General features: G+C 42.6%; 1 protein-coding gene across 2 annotated transcripts in view; it reads right to left on the bottom strand.

Annotated features, from left to right (window-relative positions):
* Positions 1–23740, bottom strand: part of LOC135509125 (engulfment and cell motility protein 3-like) — a 47530-nt gene that overhangs the window by 11388 nt on the left and 12402 nt on the right. The window contains exons 15-16 of one of the 2 annotated variants that reach the window (XM_064929487.1): positions 21013–21149; positions 682–845 (exon numbers count right to left, since the gene is read on the bottom strand). In XM_064929487.1, coding sequence (XP_064785559.1) covers positions 682–845; positions 21013–21149 — 301 coding nt within the window. Of the gene's footprint in view, positions 1–681; positions 846–3644; positions 3927–21012; positions 21150–23740 lie in introns of those variants that run through there. The other variant, XM_064929488.1, reaches the window with a different exon arrangement.

Raw genomic sequence — 23740 nt, forward strand, 5'->3', positions numbered from 1 at the left:
CGGACCTCTATACCAGGCGGTGAGAGGAATGTCCTAAAAATTGTAAAAGACAACCCTAGTCATAGACTGTTCTCTCTGCTACCACATGGCACGCAGTACCGGAGCGCCAAGTCTAGGTCAGAAAGGCTTCTTAACAGCTTCTACCTCCAAGCCATAAGACTCCTGAACATCTAATCAGCCCCCCCCCCCCTTACGTTGCTGCTACTCTCTGTTTATTATCTATGCATAGTCACTTTAATAACTCTACCTACATGTACATATTACCACATTTATCTCAACTAACCGGTGCCCTCTCACATTGTATCTGTACCGGTACCCCTTGTATATAGCCTCGCTATTGTTATTTTTCTGCTGCTGTTTAATTATTTGTTACTTTTTTATCTATTTTTAACTTATCAGTTATTTTTCTCTAACGTTTTAAAGGTTAAGGATTTAAAGCATTGTTGTATTCGGTGCATGTGACAAAAACAATTTGATTTGATTTGATTTTGATACACACTGAAGTATACACACACTATGGGGGCTGATCGCTGCCCTCTAGAGGCCTTTGGGGGAAGTACAGGCTGACAAGGGGTTGTGTGTGTGTGTGTGTGTGTGTGTGTGTGTGTGTGTGTCATAGAGAGAGTGAGAGAGAGCGAGATAGAGAGAAAAAAATTCTGCTCAAACAGTTAAAGGACTCACAATACAGGCGGGGCGAGGGTCTCCTCTTGGTGCAGCCGCTCTGTCTGGCGTAGTTTGAGGATCTCACTGTAGTTCAGAGCATTCACCTTGTTCTTAAACAGCTCCAGAGACGTGGGCTTACTGGACAGAGTCCTAGTGATCTGCTCACGCACAACCTGCATTACCTAAAGATGTACAGAGAGAGTCGACAATGATTATTTAAATGGAAAAAATACCAGCTATGTTATGGCTGTAGAAATGGTTTCTCTGGTGGGTTACACTATTCAAACATATGCAGTACTGTATATCATAGTTTATGTATGTTTGCATATATTTCAGTAGCTAGCAATTTGAGTGAATGTGGGTATGAGTTGAGAGAGAGCTGGACACAGTGATGCTTACACAAGGCTTTACACACCTTTTAGATAAAACTATGCTAATTAAATTCACGTCACCAAATAATTGATTAAAACACACTGTTATGCAGCGAAGGTCAACAGCAACCTTAACAACACTCTGTATGGTAGCACCATGGGGTAGCCGGAGGACAGCTAGTTTCCGTCCTCCTCTGGGTACATTGACTTCAATACAAAATCTCGGAGGCTCATGGTTCTCACCCTCTTCCATAGACTTACACAGTAATTATGACAGCTTCTGGAGGACTGACATGCTGTCCAACCAATCAAATGATCAGAGAATGAATCTAGTACTTAAAGCATAAGCTACAGCTAGCTAGCCTAGTTTTGAACAAATACTTTTATTCAAAAAAGAAAGAGAAGCGAGAGAGAGATAGCTATATTTCGTTGTATTATATTTATTTACACTTATCTAGTGAATGCAGCTAGCTAGTTTAGCCTATTCAAACACCCAGCTCAAACAGAGAGGGATGCTATGTTACCTAGCTGGCTATGGTTATCCAACATTGGAACCTTTCCAAGTCAAGGTAAGCTTTTGATTGTATTAATGTATTGCCATCGGGGCCTGCCGGTGTAACTGCATAACATGCTTGCCGATCGTACACTGTACTGCATGATTGTAGCGAGTTTACTAAGGTGTTTGTTCTAGCTGTGTTGACTATGACATTAGCTCATTTGGTGACAATGATGTAGGCTGTGTGTAGCGGTTAGCAGTTGTGATATGAAGGTTTGGCTTGGGAAGCTTTTTTAGCCTGGTCACAGACAGCTGATGTGTTGTACATTGAAGTCCACAAGGGAAGGGAAAAGGTGAGAGGAGGAATATACAATGAGCAAAGTGTACATGCTGTTTGTATGTGGCTGCTATGACAGTGAACTGTGTTTGCGTGTGATCATGGGTGTATTCTTCCCCCGATTCTGTTGAAAAACGTTTCTTAAACGGAACGAAACAGGGATAAACATACCTGAATTTGTCCAATAGAAACTGTAGTTTGCCACTGTTGGACTAATGATTACACTCTAGGGCCTAGATCAACTAGATGCAGGCAAGAGTGTGCAATGCAGTATTGAATGTGTCAATCAATGTCACATGTATCTGGGTGAATGGAATATGAATGACAGTCATCCAATATGCTTTAATAGAAATAAGGCCATGCTCATAAAAAAAATGATCGTCCTCCATCATCTTAAATGGCACCGACCGCCGCTGGTGTGTGTCTGTGCAAGTGTGTGTCTGTATGTGAGAGAGGAAAATCGATGTTTCTCTCTACCATTGTGGCCACAGTTTAAAAATTAATTACAGAAATCTATGAGAACACACCAAACCCAACACAATTGAATTCAATCTCCCTCTTTCCTCCCCTCCTCTGTCTCTCTCACTTTATCTTCATCGCTCTTCCTCTCAGCATGTCCCTACTTGGAATGTGTCTCAACACTGCTCTTGACCCCAAGCAGCCGTCGCCATGGGAATGTCATTTTTCTGTGCGTCATGGTAACCTGCCCTCTCAAAAGCTCCACAGCACCACAGTATGGAGCCCTTTTATGAAATAATGTGTACAGATATGTGAAGGGCACAATAACCATGACCCATGAAGGATGACAGGCTCTAAGTTACAGAGTGTCCATAGAGACCCCAGTATCTATGGAGTAAGAAGCAAGGAGCAAACAGTGTATAGCAATGGGGCACTCATCATCTATCTGCTGTGCATACAGTACTCATGAGGCACATAGTTGTATTTGTCAGCAGCAAGTCTATTGGACCAATTCATCCCAATGCCTGTCGTGCTGATGTTAAATCCAAAATAATCAAGCCTCGATAACAGAAATGAAAGGAAATAGAATGCAACACCTGTAACAAAATACATATTACTAAAAACAATATAACTTTACAACCAGTGACCATTAAACAAATATCCTGTGTTAAACACAGAATTGGACATGGCTACACTACAACACAGCAAATACTGTACATTACATACACAGCACTTTATGGTATAGTAATCACACAATTATAAAAATATATTTTTAAAAAGCCCAGAATTGTACTAATATGTAATAGCCATGTAATATAATATGTATTATAAACTGGGTGGTTCGAGCCCTGAATGCTGATTGGCTGACAGCTGTGGTATATGAGACCGTATACCACGGGTATGACGAAACATTTATTTTTACTTCTCTAATTACGTTGGAAACCAGTTTATAATAGCAATAAGGCACCTCGGGGGTTCTAAGGGCTGTGTCCAGGCACTCCAGATTTGGTTGTGCATATGAACAGTCCTTAGCCATGGTATATTGGCCATATATCACACCTCCTCAGGCCTTATTACTTAATGAATCCATGTAGGCACAAAAATATCTTTATAACAACACATCCAAGGACAATGGCACTAAAACTGTAACCAAAATTCAGTCAGTAATTTTATATGCTGATAAATACTTGAACAAAACAAAGCTATAATTGACACCTTGCTTAAATGCCCCCAAGCTCCACCCTGTGTAACAACATTATCCACATTCTGTGTACATACCACCTATAAATGATAAATTAACAAAAACACAGTATCTCACCTCCATAGTGTGTCCTTCAAGTACAACCCAGAGGCCAAAAATGTTAGTTCCAGGGTCAAGAGAGAAAGAAAGGGAGATATGAGAGGAGAGAAATGGAGGAGAGGACAGCCGAGGGGGGAATAAGAGAGAGTAGCACCTTTATAGCATCATAGTCCAGAACTAAGGTTATTTTGTAAACACATAGTCACAAACAGTCCCGTCCGGTGCCTCTCTCCCCTACCGTCACTCCTCTGGTTTAGCCAATAGAAAGAGAACCCTAGTACAGGAGACTGTTACCTCAGCCATAGTGAGGAGCAGCTGTCTCTGTTCCCTTACAACCCACCCAAAGTGTGTGTGTGTGTGTGTGTGTGGTGGGGGGGTTGTCACACACACACACACACACACAGAGCTAGTTGGAGGCCCCCAGCTGGCAGCAGCGTGTTGCCGGTAGCGATTAACGCTGAAATCGACAGCACAGTTAGGTGTTTATTGGAGAGAAGGGGGAGAGAGAGAAAGAGATGGAGAAACAGAGTTTGTGATTGAATGAGAAGAGAAACAGCGAGACTGCAACAGAGCGGTAGAGGATGAGAGGTGAGTCTGAGGTACATGGTAGTAAAAGCCAAATATAGACTCTCATTATGGCTTGTTGACAGTCTAACTGAGGTGTTGAATTTGCTCCTGTGAGACAAGCATGGACGGGACAGACACCAGTCACTCTTCAAGCAGTAAACAACACATTCGCTCAGCACCAGTAGTCTGCATTCATTCCCTTAATATTTCTCATCAGACCTAACAAGTATCTGACTAAAGGGTGAACTAATCTAAAGCGGAGAGAAGAATAACACAAGCAACAGGAAGATGCCTTAGTTTTGTATCCCCCCTCTCTCTGTCTCTCTTTCTAACATGGGTGACCACTGTCCATCTCTCCATTGTCGGCGTCCAGAGGTTTTTCTCTTGTGTAATTACTGCTGATGGAAACAAGCGATTGTGTGGGGCCTTTATCCCTTGCTATGATTCTGCTATGGAGCGGGATTCTCTTTGTGCTTCTAATGCCCCATTGTCCCTGCCCCACGGGAATGTGGAAGGGAGTTGTGGGCACAAGCTGTGCAACACAATGACACAAGGTGTCACGTCCTGACCTTAGTTCCTTTTTTATGTCTCTATTTTAGTTTGGTCAGGGCGTGAGTTGGGGTGGGCATTCTATGTTTTTGTTCTATGTGTGTGTCAAAGTTCTATGTGTTTGGCCTGGTATGGTTCCCAATCAGAGGCAGCTGTCAATCGCTGTCTCTGATTGAGAACCATACTTAGGCAGCTTGTTTTCCCACTATGGTTTGTGGGTAGTTGTTTTCTGTGTCTGTGTTTCACCATACATAACTGTTTCGATTTTCATTGTTTCACTTTGGTTATTTTGTATTTCAGTGTTCAGACACTTACCACGCTGCGTTTTGGTCCGATCTTTCATACTCCTCAGATGAAGAAGATCGTTACACAAGGTTAGGGACTTATGACCAAAATATAGTACCCAACATCCAATGTGGACCAAACTTCTTCATACGAATGAGTAAGACATGAGGAATCCCCCAAAATGGTCAAAAACCGCCCATGTACCCCCCACACCAAGTAGTATGAAGCTGTGGCTTGGAGTATTGCTTCTCCATACTACAGTGGCAAGAAAAAGTATGTGAACCCTTTGGAAATACCTGGATTTCTGCATAAACGGGTCATAAAAAGTCACAACAATAGACACATTGTGCTTAAACTAATTGCACACAAACTATTGTATTTTTCTTGTCTACATAAAATACATACTTTAAACACTCACAGTGTAGGTTGGAAAAAGTATGTAAGGCTAATGACTTCTCCAAAAGCTAATTGGAGTCAGGAGTCAGCTAACCTGGAGTACAATCAATGAGACGAGATGTTGGTTAGAGCTGCCCTGACCTATAAAAACTGCTCACAAAATGTGAGTTTGCTACTCACAAGAAGCATTGCCTGATGTGAACCATGCCTCAAACAAAGGAGATCTCAGAAGACCTAAGATTAAGAATTCTTGACTTGCAAAAGCTGGAAAGGGTTACAAAAGTATCTTTAAAAGCCTTGATGTTGATCAGTCCACAGTAAGACAAATTGTCTATAAATGGAGAAAGTTAGCACTGTTACTACTCTCCTAAGGAGTGACCATCCTGCAAAGATGACTGCACGGGGGGTGATGATGTGGCAGGTGGCAGCATGGTAGGCACAGCTTGTCCCATGAATTAATCACAAAAAATAGCTGATAACTACGAAACAAACATTCTGGATACTATAGTGAATCTGGAACTATTTATTGATCAGCATTTTGATATGTTCGAAAAAGAAACGGATACATCGAATCGAACAAGAGAAGATCTTTCCTCGAGTTCTGCGAGCCAAACGGGAGGAAAGCTGCCTTCAAAAATTCCAAACTTAACATTGGAGGGGGATGTTTTTATAACTATGTCTCCAGAAGATAGAGCATGAGCGATCAGTTAACAAAAACTGGATCTGTTGCCTGGGCTACTGGGGAAGGTTGAGGCTTTCAAAACAGGAATGGATTACAGTAATAAAAATATAGAAGAAAAACGAGCGGAAAATAAAATATTGAAAATATTGGACTCCCTAAAAGACACTACAGAAAGGTTACGGTATGATAATAAAACAATGAAAGCAGAATTACTTGATCTAAAGTGCAGAAGTAGGAGAAATAATATTGTTATAATGGGAATAAAGGAGGATGAAAACTAAATCAGTCAAACGGAGGAAAAAGTCCATGTTCATGAAACGTAATCTCAAGATGATGGACGAACAGGTGGAAACAATTGATTTTCAAAGATCTCACCGTTTTGGTGGAAGAACAGAGGGAAGGCCCCATCCAATCGTAGCTATGCTAACCCACTACGAAATGAAAATTGCCTTCTTACAACAGGGTAGGGAATTGAAGAACTCCCCATTCTCTATTAATGAACAATTTCCTCATGAAATAGTGGAGAGACGACGTACCCTGTACTCCACTTTCAAAAGGCTCTGAGCAGAGAAGCAGAATGTTCGTCTAGTGGTCCATAAATTACATGTAAATAATCAAATGTTCAAAGACTGGAAGATTACAACGTGGCTGTGAGTGTAGCTACCTCCTGTTGAAGTAGTCCCCAATACATATTTGCACTGCATTCCACAGTACAAATATGGATTTATTGTTTTTTTTCCAACAATAACAAAAATGTTTCATGCACTATGGAACCATGGACTAAAGTTTTGATTTAGGGGAAGGTGAGGATGGGTAAGGCTGACCTTTTTTTCTTTATGATTTCTTTTGAAGATTGTACATTAGAAATATCAAGGTCGTTTTTTTGTTTGTTTAATAACATACAGTTGAAGTAGAATGTTTACATACACCAAACTCAGTTTTTCACAGTTCCTGACATTTAATCCTAGAAAAAATTCCCTGTCTTAGGTCAGTTAGGATCACCACTTTATATCACCACTTTATTTTTAAGAATGTGAAATGTCAGAATAATTCATCACACATTCCCAGTGGGTCAGAAGTTTACATACGCTCAATTAGTATTTGGTAGCATTGCCTTTAAATTGATTAACTTGGGTCAAACGTTTTGGGTAGCCTTTCACAAGCTTCCCACAATAAGTTGGGTGAATTTTGGCCCATTCCTCCTGACAGAGCTGGTGTCACTGAGTAAAGTTTGTTGGCCTCCTTGTTCGCACGCATTTTTTCAGTTCTGCCCACAAATTTTCTATAGGATTGAGGTCAAGGCTTTGTGATGGACACTCCAATACCTTGACTTCAGTACCTCAACAATACCGTGTTGTCCGTAAGCCATGTTGCCACAACTTTGAAAGTATCCTTGAAGTAATTTTCTATTTGGAAAACCCATTTGCTACCAAGATTTAACTTCCTGACTGATGTCTTGAGATGTTGCTTCAATATATACACATAATTTTTCATCCCCATGATGCCATCTATTTTGTGAAGTGCACCAGTCCCTGCTGCAGCAAAGCACCCCAACAACATGATGCTGCCACCCCTGTGCTTCATGGTTGGGATGGTGTTCTTTGGCTTGCAAGCCTACCCCTTTTTCCTCCAAACATAAAGATGGTCATTATGGCCAAATAGTTCTATTTTTGTTTCATCAGATCAGAGGACATTTCTCCAAAAAGTACGATCTTTGTCCCCATGTGCAGTTGCAAACCGTAGTCTGGCTTTTTTGTGGCGGTTTTGGAGCAGTGGCTTCTTCCTTGCTGAGCGGCCTTTCAGGTTATGTCGATATAGGACTCATTTGACTGTGGATATAGATACTTTTGTACCTGTTTCCTCCAGCATCTTAACAAGGTCCTTTGCTGTGGTTCTGGGATTTATTTGCACTTTTCGCACCAAAGTATGTTTATCTCTAGGAGACAGAACACATCTCCTTCCTGAGCGGTATGACGGCTGTGTGGTCCCATGGTGTTTATACTTGCCTACTATTGTTTGTACAGATGAATGTGGTACCTTCAGGCGTTTGGAAATTGCTCCCAAGGACGAACCAGACTTGTGGAGGTCTACAATTCTTTTTCTGAGGTCTTGGCTGATTTCGTTTGATTTTCCCATGATGTCAAGCAAAGAGGCACTGAGTTTGAAGGTAGGCCTTGAAATACATCCACAGGTACACCTCCAATTGACTCAAATGGTGTCAATTAGCCTAACTGAAGCTTCTAAAGCCTTGCATAATTTCCTGCAATTTTCCAAACTGTTTAAAGGCACAGTCAATTTAGTGTATGTAAACTTCTGACCCAATGGAATTGTGAAACAGTGAATTATAAGTGAAATAATCGGTTGTTGGAAAAATTACTTGTGTCATGCACAAGTAGATGTCCTAACCAACTTGCCAAAACTATAGTTTGTTAACAAGAAATGTGTGGTGTGGTTGAACAACTCGCTTTAATGACTCCAACCTAAGTGTATATGTAAACTTCCGACTTCAACTGTATGTCCTAATTGTAGAGGTTGGGTATATTATGGCTTAAAACCTGTTATATAGTGCCACCCTTGTTCACCAATGTGAATCAGAATGATTAGCTTTTAAAATAAAACTTAATAAATATGAATAGATGTATTATAGGGCTAGGATAAAGGACTATATAATTAAAAACCTGCCTAGGTTCTCAATTGGAATAGGCCTATACGATCCTAAAATAATTGGTATTAACCTTTTACATTTAAAAAATAAATCTCAAAAGAAAAAATGTAAAGGATGATTATTCTTCTGATACACACTGGCAAATGGATGGAACTATCACAATAATTGGCTTAAGGAAGCACTTCTCTAAGCGAGAGAAAGGTATATTATATATTTCTATATAAGCTATTTATGCCACCTTTTATATTCTTGATCCAAATGATATAGGCCTAGGTGTAAAACAGCCAAGGTGATAGAGCAATGACCCTGGAATAAAATACATAATGTATAGGGTGGAGAGAGTGTTGTGTCACGACTTCCACCGAAAGTGGCTCCTCTCCCTGTTCGGGCGGTGCTCGGCAGTCGTCGTCGACGGCCTACTAGCTGCAACCGATCCATTTTTCCTTTTCATTTGTGTCTGTCTGTATTGTTTACACCTGTGTCCTATTAGTTGATTTCGGTGGGTTTATTTACCTCCGCTGCCTGTTAGTCTTTGTGCGGGATTGTTGGGTCGAGCGGAGGGTGAGCATCTGTTCCATCTACGGCAGGAGACGGGGAGCGCACAAGACTTCGCTCTGGAGTTCAGGACCTTGGACGCCCGTGCAGGGTGGAACGACAGGGCCCTAATTGACCGCTGTAGCACAGCTTACGTGAGGACGTGCAGAGACGCAAGCATGCAGAGACGCTACCCTCACCCTGGACCAGCTAGTGGACATGTGCATCAGGTTGGACAACTTGCTGGCTATGTGCGGGCGTCCAGATCGGGTCCTGTTGGTTCCACCCCCCAGCGCCTCCGCTCCAACCCCCATGGAATTAGGGGGTGCTGCAGCGAAAGGCGATCGGAGGAGGAGCCTCCTTCTACACTGGGTGTGGTCGGAGAGGGCACACTGCCGACCGGTGCTGGGGAGCTCGTCTGGGAGCCGAGACGGCAGGCCGAGTACTGTTCCGGAACACCCCAGGTGAGTCAGCACCAGGCTCACCCAGAGCCCCCTGTTGGTCACATGTATGTGTTAATTTCTTTCCCCCATTCCCAGCATAAAGCCACGGCTCCACTGGACATGGTTACTCAGGGGGGTCATGACGAGAGAATTAGTCTCTTCCTCATAGCTTCTCCTGCGTTTCCAGTGGTGTTGGGGATTCCCTGGTTGGCCTTTCACAACCCCACTATTTCGTGGCAACAGAGGGCTCTAAAGGGGTGGTCAGAGGAGTGCTCAGGTAGGTGTGTGGGAGGTTCCATCGGTGCAACAACAGTGGAGAGTCCAGACCAAATCTCCACCGTGCGCATTCACCCCGAATATGCCGATTTGGCTAACGCCTTCTGTAAAAACAGGGTGACCCAATTACCACCCCATCGACGAGGGGATTGTGCGATAAACCTCCAGGTAAACGCAGCACTTTCCAGGAGTCACGTGTATCCCCTGTCACAGGAGGAGACGGTGGCTATGGAAACATATGTCTCTGAATCTCTGAGACAGGGGTACATTCCGCCCTCCACGTCACCCACCTCCTCGAGTTTCTTTTTTGTGAAGAAGAAGGAGGGAGGTCTGCGTCCGTGCATTGACTATAGAGGTCTAAATTCTATTATGGTGGGGTACAGTTACCCACTACCTCTCATCGCTATGGCGACTGGGTCATTTCACGGAGCACGCTTCTTCACAAAACTGGATCTCAGGAGCGCGTATAACTTGGTGCGTATCCGGGAGGGAGATGAGTGGAAGACAACGTTTAGTACCACATCCGGCCATTATGAGTACCTCGTCATGCCGCATGGGTTGAAGAATGCCCCAGCAGTCTTCCAATCGTTTGTAGACAAGATTCTCAGGGACCTACCTGCATGGGCAGGGTGTGGTGGTGTATATCGATGACATTCTGATATACAGTGGGGAGAACAAGTATTTGATACACTGCCGATTTTGCAGATTTTCCTACTTAGAAAGCATGTAGAGGTCTGTAATTTTTATCATAGGTACACTTCTGTGAGAGATGGAATCTAAAACAAAATTCCAGAAAATCACATTGTATGATTTTTAAGTAATTTATTTGCATTTTATTGTAAGTATTTGACACATCAGAAAAGCAGAACTTAATATTTGGTACAGAAACCTTTGTTTGTAATTACAGAGATCATACATTTCCTGTAGTTCTTGACCAGGTTTGCACACACTGCAGCAGGGATTTTGGCCCACTCCTCCATACAGACCTTCTCCAGATCCTCCAGGTTTCGGGGCTGTCGCTGGGCAATACGGACTTTCAGCTCCCTCCAAAGATTTTCAATTGGGTTCAGGTCTGGAGACTGGCTAAGTCGTTGTCATGCTGGAAGACCCAGCCACGACCCATCTTCAATGCTCTTACTGAGGGAAGGAGGTTGTTAGCCAAGATCCATACATGGCCCCATCCATTCTCCCCTCAATACGGTGCAGTCGTCCTGTCCCCTTTGCAGAATAGCATCCCCAAAGAATGATGTTTCCACCTCCATGCTTCACGGTTGGGATGGTTTTCTTGGGGTTGTACTCATCCTTCTTCTTCCTCCAAACACGGCGAGTGGAGTTTAGACGAAAAAGCTATATTTTTGTATCATCAGACCACATGACCTTCTCCCATTCCTCCTCTGGATCTTCCAGATGGTCACTGGCAAACTTCAGACAGGCCTGGACATGCGCTGACTTGAGCAGGGGGACCTTGCGTGCGCTGCAGGATTTTAATCCATGACGGCATAGTGTGTTACTAATGGTTTTCTTTGAGACTGTGGTCCCAGCTCTCTTCAGGTCATTGACCAGGTCCTGCCGTGTAGTTCTGGGCTGATCCCTCACCTTCCTCATGATCATTGATGCCCCACGAGGTGAGATCTTGCATGGAGCCCCAGACCGAGGGTGATTGACCGTCATCTTGACCCTCTTACATTTTCAAATAATTGCACCAACAGTTGTTGCCTTCTCACCAAGCTGCTTGCCTATTGTCCTGTAGCCCATCCCAGCCTTGTGCAGGTCTACAGTTTTATCCCTGATGTCCTTACACAGCATCCTGGTCTTGGCCATTGTGGAGAGGTTGGAGTCTGTTTGATTGAGTGTGTGGACAGGTGTCTTTTACACAGGTAACGAGTTCAAACAGGTGCAGTTAATACATGTAATGAGTGGAGAACAGGAGGGCTTCTTAAAGAAAAACTAACAGGTCTGTGAGAGCCGGAATTCTTACTGGTTGGTAGGTGATCAAATACTTATGTCATGCAATAAAATGCAAATTAATTACTTAAAAATCGTACAATGTGATTTCACAGTTGAAGTGTACCTATGATAAAAATGACAGACCTCTACATGCTTTGTAAGTAGGAAAACCTGCAAAATCGGCAGTGTATCAAATACATGTTCTCCCCACTGTATTCCGCTACACACGCCACGCTTGTGTCTCTGGTGCGTAGAGTACTTGGGCGACTGTTGGAGCATGACCTGTATGTCAAGGCTGAGAAATGTGTGTTCTCCCAACAGGCTGTCTCCTTCCTGGGTTATCGCATTTCCACATCAGGGTTGGTGATGGAGTGTGACCGCATTGCAGCCGTGCGTAATAGGCTGACTCCCACCACGGTAAAGGAGGTGTGGTGGTTTTTAGGGTTCGCCAATTACTACCGGAGGTTTATCCGGGGTTTTGGGCAGGTGGCTGCTCCCATTACCTCACTGCTGAAGGGGGGACCGGTGCGTCAGATTTACGATATCGTATAGACCAGGTTCCCAGAATGCTAAGGCAGACGCACTGTCCCATCTGTATGATACAGAGGAGCGGTCCATCGATCCCACCCCCATACTTCCAGGCCTCTTTTCTGGTGGCGCTGGTGGTGTGGGAGGTGGACACGGACATCGAGTGGGCATCTCGATCAGAGCCTACTGCACCTCAGTGTCCAGCTAGAGGGAGGTACGTCCCGCTTGGTGTCCGTGATAGGTTGATTTGGTGAGCGCATACGTTACTCTCCTCTGGTCATCCGGGTATTGATAGGACGGTGCGAAGCCTTAGGGAGAAGTACTGGTGGCCCACTTTAGCTAAGGACATGTGGGTTTATGTCTCCTCCTGCTCAGTGTGCGCTCAGTGCAAGGCTCCTAGACACCTGCCCAGAGGGAAGTTACAACCGCTCCCCGTTACACAACGGCCTTGGTCACACCTGTCGGTAGACTTCCTGACCGATCTTCCTCCATCCCAGGGTAACACCACGATCCTGGTCAATGTGGATCGGTTTTCTAAATCCTGTCGTCTCCTCCCTTTGCCAGGTCTCCCTACGGCCCTACAAACTGCGGAGGCCCTGTTTACTCACGTCTTCCGGCACTTCGGGGTGCCTGAGTACATAGTTTCTGATTGGGGTCCCCAGTTCACGACGCGGGTTTGGCTGGTGTTCATGGAGCGTCTGGGGGTCTCGGTCAGCTTGACCTCTGGTTTTCCCCCCCGAGAGTAATGGGAAGGCGGAGAGAGTAAACCAGGATGTGGGTAGGTTTCTGCGGTCGTATTGCCAGGACCGGCCAGGTGAGTGGGTGAGGTACTTCCGTGGGCAGAGATGGCCCAGAACTCACTCCGCCACTCCTCAACTAACCTTTCGTCCTTTCAGTGCATGTTGGGGTATCAGCCGGTCCTGGTACAGTGAAATCCGAGCCAAACCGAGGCTCCTGTGGTGGAGGAATGGGTGAAGCTCTCGAAGGAGACCTGGGAGGCCGTCCACGGGCACCTGAAACGGGCCAAAGGGCGGCAGAAAGCGAGCGCTGACGGCCACCGCAGTGAGGCACCGGTGTTCGCACCGGGGGACCGGGTCTGGCTCTCGACCCAAAACCTGCCCCTCCGCCTACCCTGCCGGAAGCTGGGTCTGCGGTTTGTGGGGCCATTTAAAGTCCTGAGGAGAATAAACAAGGTGTGTTATAGGTTACAGCTCCCCCTTATTACCGTATTAAACCCTTGTTTCATGTGTCTCTCCTCAGGCCGGTGGTAGCTGGTCTGCTTCAAGGAGCTGAGGTGCGGGAGGTCCCTCCGCCCCCCTGGACATCGAGGGGGCCCCAGCGTACACAGTCCATGCTGGATTCCAGGCGTCGGGTGAGGGGCCTGCAGTACCTCGTGGATTTAGAGGGGTACGGTCCGGAGGAGAGATGCTGGGTGCCGGTGGAGGACGTCTTGGACCCATGCTGAGTGAGTTCCTTGCGATATATTTAGGTTGTTTTCTCTTCTTTGTTTCATTTTATTTTTTATTTTTTTACCAACAATTGAATCCAATGAACTGAGCAGGCTGGGCTGACATGCTTATAGCCTTGCTATGACTTTCAAATATGAGCATGCTGTTAGACTGTGCTGTTATTATTTATATTAATACTATCTATTATTGTTACTATTTTTTCTGACTGTTTTCCATATTATTTGGTTAGTTCTCTTAGGCATCCTCATAGATAATTATGTTATTATAGGATTGCCCATATTTCCCTCTGGCCAACCAATTGGCGGCCAAGGATTTGCCTTAGGACGCAAAGGTGTGTCATGAGTCAGGGAGATGGTCTGATGGTCTTAGTGACAACACACCTAGATATGCGGGGAGGTTTTAGTGGGTGGAATATTAGGACATTTGGAGGTTTACAAAGTAGCAGCTACAGTATGCTTAACAGTGCAAATTATTAAGGTACAGCTACAGTGGGGCAAAAAATTATTTAGTCAGCCACCAATTGTGCAAGTTCTCCCAATTTAAAAGATGAGAGAGGCCTGTAATTTTCATCATAGGTACACTTCAACTATGACAGACAAAATTAGAAAAAAAATCCAGAAAATCACATTGTATGATTTTTAATGAATTTATTTGCAAATTATGGTGGAAAATAAGTATTTGGTCAATAACAAAAGTTTATCTCAATACTTTGTTATATACCCTTTGTTGGCAATGACAGAGGTCAAACGTTTTCTGTAAGTCTTCACTTTTGGGGCTGTTGATGGGCAACACCCACTTTCAACTCCCTCCAAAGATTTTCTATGGGGTTGAGATCTGGAGACTGGCTAGGCCACTCCAGGACCTTGAAATTCTTCTTACGAAGCCACTCCTTCGATGCCCGGGCGGTGTGTTTGGGATCATTGTCATGCTCAAAGACCCAGCCACGTTTCATCTTCAATGCCCTTGCTGATGGAAGGAGGTTTTCACTCAAAATCTCACGATACATGGCCCCATTCATTCTTTCCTTTACACGGATCAGTCGTCCTGGTCCCTTTGCAGAAAAACAACCCCAAAGCATAATGTTTCCACCCCCATGCTTCACAGTAGGTATGGTGTTCTTTGGATGCAACTCAGCATTCTTTGTCCTCCAAACACGATGAGTTGAGTTTTTACCAAAAAGTTCTATTTTGGTTTCATCTGACCATTCTCCCAATCTTCTTCTGGATCATCCAAACGCTCTCTAGCAAACTTCAGACAGGCCTGGACATGTACTGGCTTAAGCAGGGGGACACGTCTTGCACTGCAGGATTTGAGTCCCTGGCAGCGTAGTGTGTTACTGATGGTAGGCTTTGTTACTTTGGTCCCAGCTCTCTGCAGGTCATTCACTAGGTCCCCCTGTGTGGTTCTGGGATTTTTGCTCACCGTTCTTGTGATCATTTTGATCCCACGGGGTGAGATATTGCGTGGAGCCCCAGATTGAGGGAGATTATCAGTGGTCTTGTATGTCTTCCATTTCCTAATAATTGCTCCCACCGGTGATTTCTTCAAACCAAGCTGCTTACCTATTGCAGATTCAGTCTTCCCAGCCTGGTGCAGGTCTACAATTTGGTTTCTGGTGTCCTTTGACTCTTTGGTCTTGGCCATATAGTGGAGTTTGGAGTGTGACTGTTTGAGGTTGTAGACAGGTGTCTTTTATACTGATAACAAGTTCAAACAGGTGCCATTAATACAGGTAACGAGTGGAGGACAGAGGAGCCTCTTAAAGAAGAAGTTACAGGTCTGTGAGAGCCAGAAATCTTGCTTGTTTGCAGGTGACCAAATACTTATTTTCCACCATAATTTGTTAATAAATAAATTAAAAATCCTACAATGTGATATTCTGGATTTTTTTTCTCATTTTGTATGTCATAGTTGAAGTGTACTTATGATGCAAATTACAGGGCTCTCTCATCTTTTTAAGTGGGAGAACTTGCACAATTGGTGGCTGACTAAATACTTTTTTGCCCACTGTATATGGACACTTAATCATCATGGTGCTTTATAATGGTAAGTTTACAAACATTGGTTGTGGTAAGTATAATTGAAACTTGGATATCATTATGGTAAGTGGGGAAATAAGTATTGCAAGATATAATTGTAATGGCTTAGCACATCATAAAAAAGAATATCAATTTTTACATGGTTAAAAGAGAAAGAATATAATATATATTGTCTACAGGAAACTCATTCTACAAAAATAGATGAGGTTGGGTGGAAAAAGTACTGGGAGGGAGAATGTATATTTTTGTCATGGTCAAAGAAACTCAAAAGGAGTGATTATACTAATTAATACACATTCTGGTCCGATTGTGCAAACTGTGCAAACAGATCCTCAAGGAAGATGGATTATTTTAAATATGCTATTGGACCAAAAACAGATCTGGCTAATTCATCTATATGGGCCAAATAATGATGATCCACACTTTTTTGAAAATATATAGAATATTATATTGAGCTCACAAGCAACATGGTGGAGGGGTAAATTATATATATATATTTTTGCAAATGTAAAAATCCAAAATATATTTTTTTAAATATTAATTAACACAAAAAAAAGATGACTGCAAGAGCTCAGAGCAGAATGCTCACTGAGGTTAAGAAGAATCCTAGAGTGTCAGCTAAAGACTTACAGAAATCTCTAGAACATGCTAACATCTCTGTTGACGAGTCTACAAAACATAAAACACTAAACAAGAATGGTGTTCAGGAAGGACACCACAGAAGAAGCCACTGTTGTCCAAAAAAAACATTGCACGTCTGAAGTTTGCAAAAGAGCACCTGGATGATCCAGGTGCGCTACTGGCAAAATATTCTGTGGACAGATTAAACTAAAGTTGAGTTGTTTGGAAGGAACCCACAACACTATGTGTGGAGAAAAAAATCCACAGCACAAAAACATCAAAACCTCATCCCAACTGTAATGTATGGTGGACGGAGCATCATGGTTTGGGGCTGTTTTGCTGCCTCAGGGCCTGGACAGCTTACTATCATCAATAGAAAAATGAATTCCCAAGTTTATCAAGACATTTTGCAGGAGAATATAAGGCTATCTGTCCGCCAATTGAAGCTCAACAGAAGTTGGGTGATGCAACAGGACAATGACCCAAAACACAGAAGTAAATCAACAACAAAATGGCTTCAACAGAAGAAAAAATGCCTTCTGGAGTGGCCCAGTCAGAGTCCTGACCTCAACCCGATTGAGATGCTGTGACATGACCTCAAGTGAGCGGTTCACACCAGACATCCCAAGAATATTGCTGAACTGAAACAGTTTTGTAAAACAGTTTTGTAAAAAATATATTTTTTTAAATATTAATTAACACAAAAAAAAGATGACTGCAAGAGCTCAGAGCAGAATGCTCACTGAGGTTAAGAAGAATCCTAGAGTGTCAGCTAAAGACTTACAGAAATCTCTAGAACATGCTAACATCTCTGTTGACGAGTCTACAAAACATAAAACACTAAACAAGAATGGTGTTCAGGAAGGACACCACAGAAGAAGCCACTGTTGTCCAAAAAAAACATTGCACGTCTGAAGTTTGCAAAAGAGCACCTGGATGATCCAGGTGCGCTACTGGCAAAATATTCTGTGGACAGATTAAACTAAAGTTGAGTTGTTTGGAAGGAACCCACAACACTATGTGTGGAGAAAAAAATCCACAGCACAAAAACATCAAAACCTCATCCCAACTGTAATGTATGGTGGACGGAGCATCATGGTTTGGGGCTGTTTTGCTGCCTCAGGGCCTGGACAGCTTACTATCATCAATAGAAAAATGAATTCCCAAGTTTATCAAGACATTTTGCAGGAGAATATAAGGCTATCTGTCCGCCAATTGAAGCTCAACAGAAGTTGGGTGATGCAACAGGACAATGACCCAAAACACAGAAGTAAATCAACAACAAAATGGCTTCAACAGAAGAAAAAATGCCTTCTGGAGTGGCCCAGTCAGAGTCCTGACCTCAACCCGATTGAGATGCTGTGACATGACCTCAAGTGAGCGGTTCACACCAGACATCCCAAGAATATTGCTGAACTGAAACAGTTTTGTAAAGAGGAATGGTCCAAAACTCCTCTTGGCTGTTGTGCAGGTCTGATCCGCAACTACAGAAAATGTTTGTTGAGGTTATTGCTGCCAAATGAGGGTCAAGCAGTTATTAAATCCAAGGGTTCACATGCTTTTCCCACCCTGCACTGTGAATGTTTACATGGTGTGTTCAATAAAGACATGAAAATGCATAATTGTGTGTTATTAGTTTTAGCAGACTGTGTTTGTCTATTGTTGTGACTTAGATGAAGATCAGATCAAATTTCATGACCAATTTATGCAGAAATCCAGGTAATTCAAAAAATAAAAATTGAACTTTTCAGAGAAATTAGTCATTGAAGTCGCTTGTATTATTTACCATAAAGTAGTGTGAAAGTATCAGGCTTTGACCACTAGATGCCACAGTTCATGCTATACTTTGGGTAGAAAACCAATAGATTTGGCTCATTATGAAAATATATTTTGTGGTCATCCTCATAATTCAAGCTAGTCCTCTATGAAAGCAAATCAGTTTGGCCTTCTTTTACGCTTAATCTTTGGCTAGGAAATGTCAGATGTTGGATACTATATTTGTTGGATATGATCTGAATCCTATAAATTAAAATTGCCCATTTGGGTGCAATCAATTAGCTTAATTTCTCATATACAGTGCCTTGCGAAAGTATTCGGCCCCCTTGAACTTTGCGACCTTTTGCCACATTTCAGGCTTCAAACATAAAGATATAAAACTGTATTTTTTTGTGAAGAATCAACAACAAGTGGGACACAATCATGAAGTGGAACGACATTTATTGGATATTTCAAACTTTTTTAACAAATCAAAAACTGAAAAATTGGGCGTGCAAAATTATTCAGCCCCCTTAAGTTAATACTTTGTAGTGCCACCTTTTGCTGCAATTACAGCTGTAAGTCGCTTGGGGTATGTCTCTATCAGTTTTGCACATCGAGAGACTGAAATGTTTTCCCATTCTTCCTTGCAAAACAGCTCGAGCTCAGTGAGGTTGGATGGAGAGCATTTGTGAACAGCAGTTTTCAGTTCTTTCCACAGATTCTCGATTGGATTCAGGTCTGGACTTTGACTTGGCCATTCTAACACCTGGATATGTTTATTTTTGAACCATTCCATTGTAGATTTTGCTTTATGTTTTGGATCATTGTCTTGTTGGAAGACAAATCTCCGTCCCAGTCTCAGGTCTTTTGCAGACTCCATCAGGTTTTCTTCCAGAATGGTCCTGTATTTGGCTCCATCCATCTTCCCATCAATTTTAACCATCTTCCCTGTCCCTGCTGAAGAAAAGAAGGCCCAAACCATGATGCTGCCACCACCATGTTTGACAGTGGGGATGGTGTGTTCAGGGTGATGCACTGTGTTGCTTTTACGCCAAACATAACGTTTTGCATTGATGCCAAAAAGTTAAATTTTGGTTTCATCTGACCAGAGCACCTTCTTCCACATGTTTGGTGTGTCTCCCAGGTGGCTTGTGGCAAACTTTAAACAACACTTTTTATGGATATCTTTAAGAAATGGCTTTCTTCTTGCCACTCTTCCATAAAGGCCAGATTTGTGCAATATACGACTGATTGTTGTACTATGGACAGAGTCTCCCACTTCAGCTGTCGATCTCTGCAGTTCATCCAGAGTGATCATGGACCTCTTGGCTGCATCTCTGATCAGTCTTCTCCTTGTATGAGCTGAAAGTTTAGAGGGACGGCCAGGTCTTGGTAGATTTGCAGTGGTCTGATACTCCTTCCATTTCAATATTATTGCTTGCACAGTGCTCCTTGGGATGTTTAAAGCTTGGGAAATCTTTTTGTATCCAAATCCGGCTTTAAACTTCTTCACAACAGTATCTCGGAACTGCCTGGTGTGTTCCTTGTTCTTCATGATGCTCTCTGCGCTTTTAACGGACCTCTGAGACTATCACAGTGCAGGTGCATTTATACGGAGACTTGATTACACACAGGTGGATTGTATTTATCATCATTAGTCATTTAGGTCAACATTGGATCATTCAGAGATCCTCACTGAACTTCTGGAGAGAGTTTGCTGCACTGAAAGTAAAGGGGCTGAATAATTTTGCACGCCCAATTTTTCAGTTTTTGATTTGTTAAAAAAGTTTGAAATATCCAATAAATGTCGTTCCACTTCATGATTGTGTCCCACTTGTTGTTGATTCTTCACAAAAAAAATACAGTTTTATATCTTTATGTTTGAAGCCTGAAATGTGGCAAAAGGTCGCAAAGTTCAAGGGGGCCGAATACTTTCGCAAGGCACTGTATAAGATAACATTTCAACAAAATAATGTTTCAGGAATGACAATCTTACCTGTTTCTAACTACATTAACAATTTAAGAACAATCTGAGATGGTGGGGGTCATGGCTTGCTCAAATGACATGGAATGACTCCTTTGTAAAACATGGCCCTGTTGTGAGGCTGTTTTGTTGTTGTTGAGTGTTCTTGAATGGTTCTATCTGAGGGAGCCCAGTGCAGTTAGTATTAGAAAGGAGATGGCCATCACCTAGGGATGGTTATTGCGAAATAAAAATGCTTCAAAGGCTATAGCTCAACATCCGTGTCTACCATCTAGACTTTGACTAAGCAATGTTCCGTTCTAACAATTCCATCTGACTAATATACCCCAGCGCGTTGCCTGTCACTGTCCTGTATACTGTTCTTGGATACTGTAGTGGCTTATGGTGGCTCATAGGACACAGAGCGCTTGTTATTGTTTTCAGTGTAGTGTATGCAGTCAAATAGACAGTGTCCACTCCAGATGCAATGGACTGCTTTGAAGTTAGATTTTCTAAATTAGATTACTGCTTTGCCACACAAATGAACCATGTAAGAAGCGGTTGCTTGTACTCATAGATGAAAGTTAGATATGGGGAAAGAGTGAGAAAAAAAGTTACTGTGAGACACAGACAGGTGTATGATGGGTAACACAGGCTGTGTTACCTTGTCAAAGTCCTCCTGCGTGGCTCTCATCTCCTTCCAGGTCTTGTTGATCAGCTGGATGCAGACGCAGAAAAGCTCCTCTAGCAGCCGGTCCTGAGAGAAGAAGATGGGGTGGTAGTTTGAACCAGTCTCTGAGGCTAGGGGAGAGAGAGCGAGAGGAACAATATGAGACCTTTAAGAAACGTTCAATTTTAGTTTTTTGTTGCAAAATGTTTTTAAATGTTTTCCGTTGCAAACCCTAATGAACACAACCGTGTATCAGCGTACCTTTATAGAGCTACACATAGCTTCAGTATATTCTTAATCAGTAGTTTAAGACATACTGTATACTGTACAACATATACATATACATATACATAAGGGTTTTTCTTTATTCTTACTATTTTCTACATTGTAGAAGAATAGTGAAGACATCAAAACTATGAAATAACACATAAGGAATCATGTAGTAATCAGAAAAGTGTTAAACAAATCAAAACATATTTTATATTCTTCAAAGTAGCCCCCCTTTGGCTTGATGAAAGCTTTGCACACTCTTGGCATTCTCTCAACCAGATTCATGAGGTCGTCACCTGGAATGCATTTCAATTAACAGGTGTGCCTTGTTAAAAGTTAAAAAGTGGAATTTATTTCCTTCTTAATACGTTTGAGCCAGTCAGTTGGGACAAGCTAGGGGTGGTATACAGAAGATACCCCTATTTGGTAAAAGACCAAGTACATATTATGGCAAGAACAGATCAAATAATCAATGAAAGTGCAGTCGCAAAAACCATCAAGTGCTATGATGAAACTGGCTCTCATGAGGACCGCCACAGGAAAGGAAGACCCAGAGTTACCTATACTGCAGAGTCACCAACATCAGAAATTGCAGGCCAAATAAATGCTTCACAGAGTTCAAGTAACAGACACATCTCCACATCAACTGTTCAGAGGAGACTGTGTGAATCAAGCCTTCATGGTCGAATTGCTGCAAAAAAAACACTCAACTAAAGGACAACAACAAGAAGAAGAGATGTGCTTCGGCTAAGAAACACGAGCAATGGAAAATATTTTAACCTTTATTTAACTTGGCAAGTCAGTTAAGAACAAATTCTTAATTACCATGAGGGCCTACTCCGGCCTACTCACAATGAGGACCTACTCATCTGTCCTTTGGTCTGATGAGTCCGAATTTGAGATTTTTGATACGAACCGCCGTGTCTTTGTGAGTCGCAGAGTAGGTGGTTCCCACCGTGAAGCATTGGAGGAGTAGGTGTGATGGTGTGGGGGTGCTTTGCTGGCAATCCTAAAGATTGATTCTATACATTGTTTGACATGTTTCTAAGGACTGTAGCAGAACTTTTTTACTTTTCATCTGCTCGCGCCTCATGAATTTGGATTACTGGGCCAAACGCGTGAACAAAAAGGAGGTATTTGGACATAAATTATGGACTTTATCGAACAAATCAAACATTTATTGTGGAACTGGGATTCCTGTGAGTGCATTCTGATGAAGATCATCAAAGATAAGTGAATATTTATAATGCTATTTCTGACTTTGTTGACTCCACAACATGGTGGATATCTGTATGGCTTGCTTTGTGAGCGCTGTACTCAGATTATTGCATGGTGTGCTTTTTCGTTAAAGCTTTTTTGAAATCTGATACAGTGGTTGCATTAAGGAGAAGTGGATCTAATATGCCACACATAACACTTGTATCTTTTAGCAATGTTTATTATGAGTATTTCTGTAAATTGATGTGGCTCTCTGCAAAATCACCAGATGTTTTGGAACTGCTGAACGTAACGCGCCAATGTAAACTGAGATTTTTTGATATAAATATGAACTTTATCAAACAAAACATACATGTATTGGGTAACATGAAGTCCTATGAGTGTCATCTGATGAATATCTTCAAAGGTTAGTGATTAATTTTATCTCTATTTCTGCTTTTTATGACTCCTCTCTTTGGCTGGAAAAATGGCTGTGTTTTTCTGTGACTAGGTACTCAACTAACATAATCGTTTGGTGTGCTTTAGTCATAAAGCCTTTTTGAAATCAGACACTGTGGCTGGATATACAACAAGTTTATCTTTAAAATGGTGTGAAATACTTGTATGTTTGAGGAATTTGAATTATGGGATTTCTGTTGTTTTGAATTTGGCGCCCTGCACTTTCACTGGCTGTTGTTGAGGTGGGACGCTACCGTCCCGAATATCCCAGAGGTTAACCTCTTGATGCTATGGGGGCGCTATTTCATTTTTGGATGAAAAACGTTCCCGCTTTAAACAAGATATTTTGTCACAAAAAGATGCTCGGCTATGCATATAATTGATAGCTTTCGAAAGAAAACACTCTGACGTGTCCAGAACTACCAAGATATTTTCTGTGCGTGCCCTAGAACGTGAGCTTCAGGCAAAACCAAGATGAGACGGCATCCAGGAAATGAGCAGGATTTTTGAGGCTCTGTTTTCCATTGTCTCCTTATATGGCTGTGAATGCGAGAGGAGTAAGTCTGCCCTTTCTGTCGTTTCCCCAAGGTGTCTGCAGCATTGTGACATATTTGTAGGCATATCATTGGAAGATTGACCATAAGAGACCACATTTACCAGGTGTCCGCCCGGTGTCCTGCGCCGAAATTGGTGCGCAAAAGTCAGCTGCAAGTATTTTTCCATGGAATTTAGAGAAGAATGCAAGCTTCCACGAACGATATATCAATGAAGAGATATGTGAAAAAACACCTTGAGG

This window comes from Oncorhynchus masou, chromosome 22 (genome assembly GCF_036934945.1).
Source record: "Oncorhynchus masou masou isolate Uvic2021 chromosome 22, UVic_Omas_1.1, whole genome shotgun sequence".
NCBI lineage: Eukaryota > Metazoa > Chordata > Actinopteri > Salmoniformes > Salmonidae > Oncorhynchus > Oncorhynchus masou.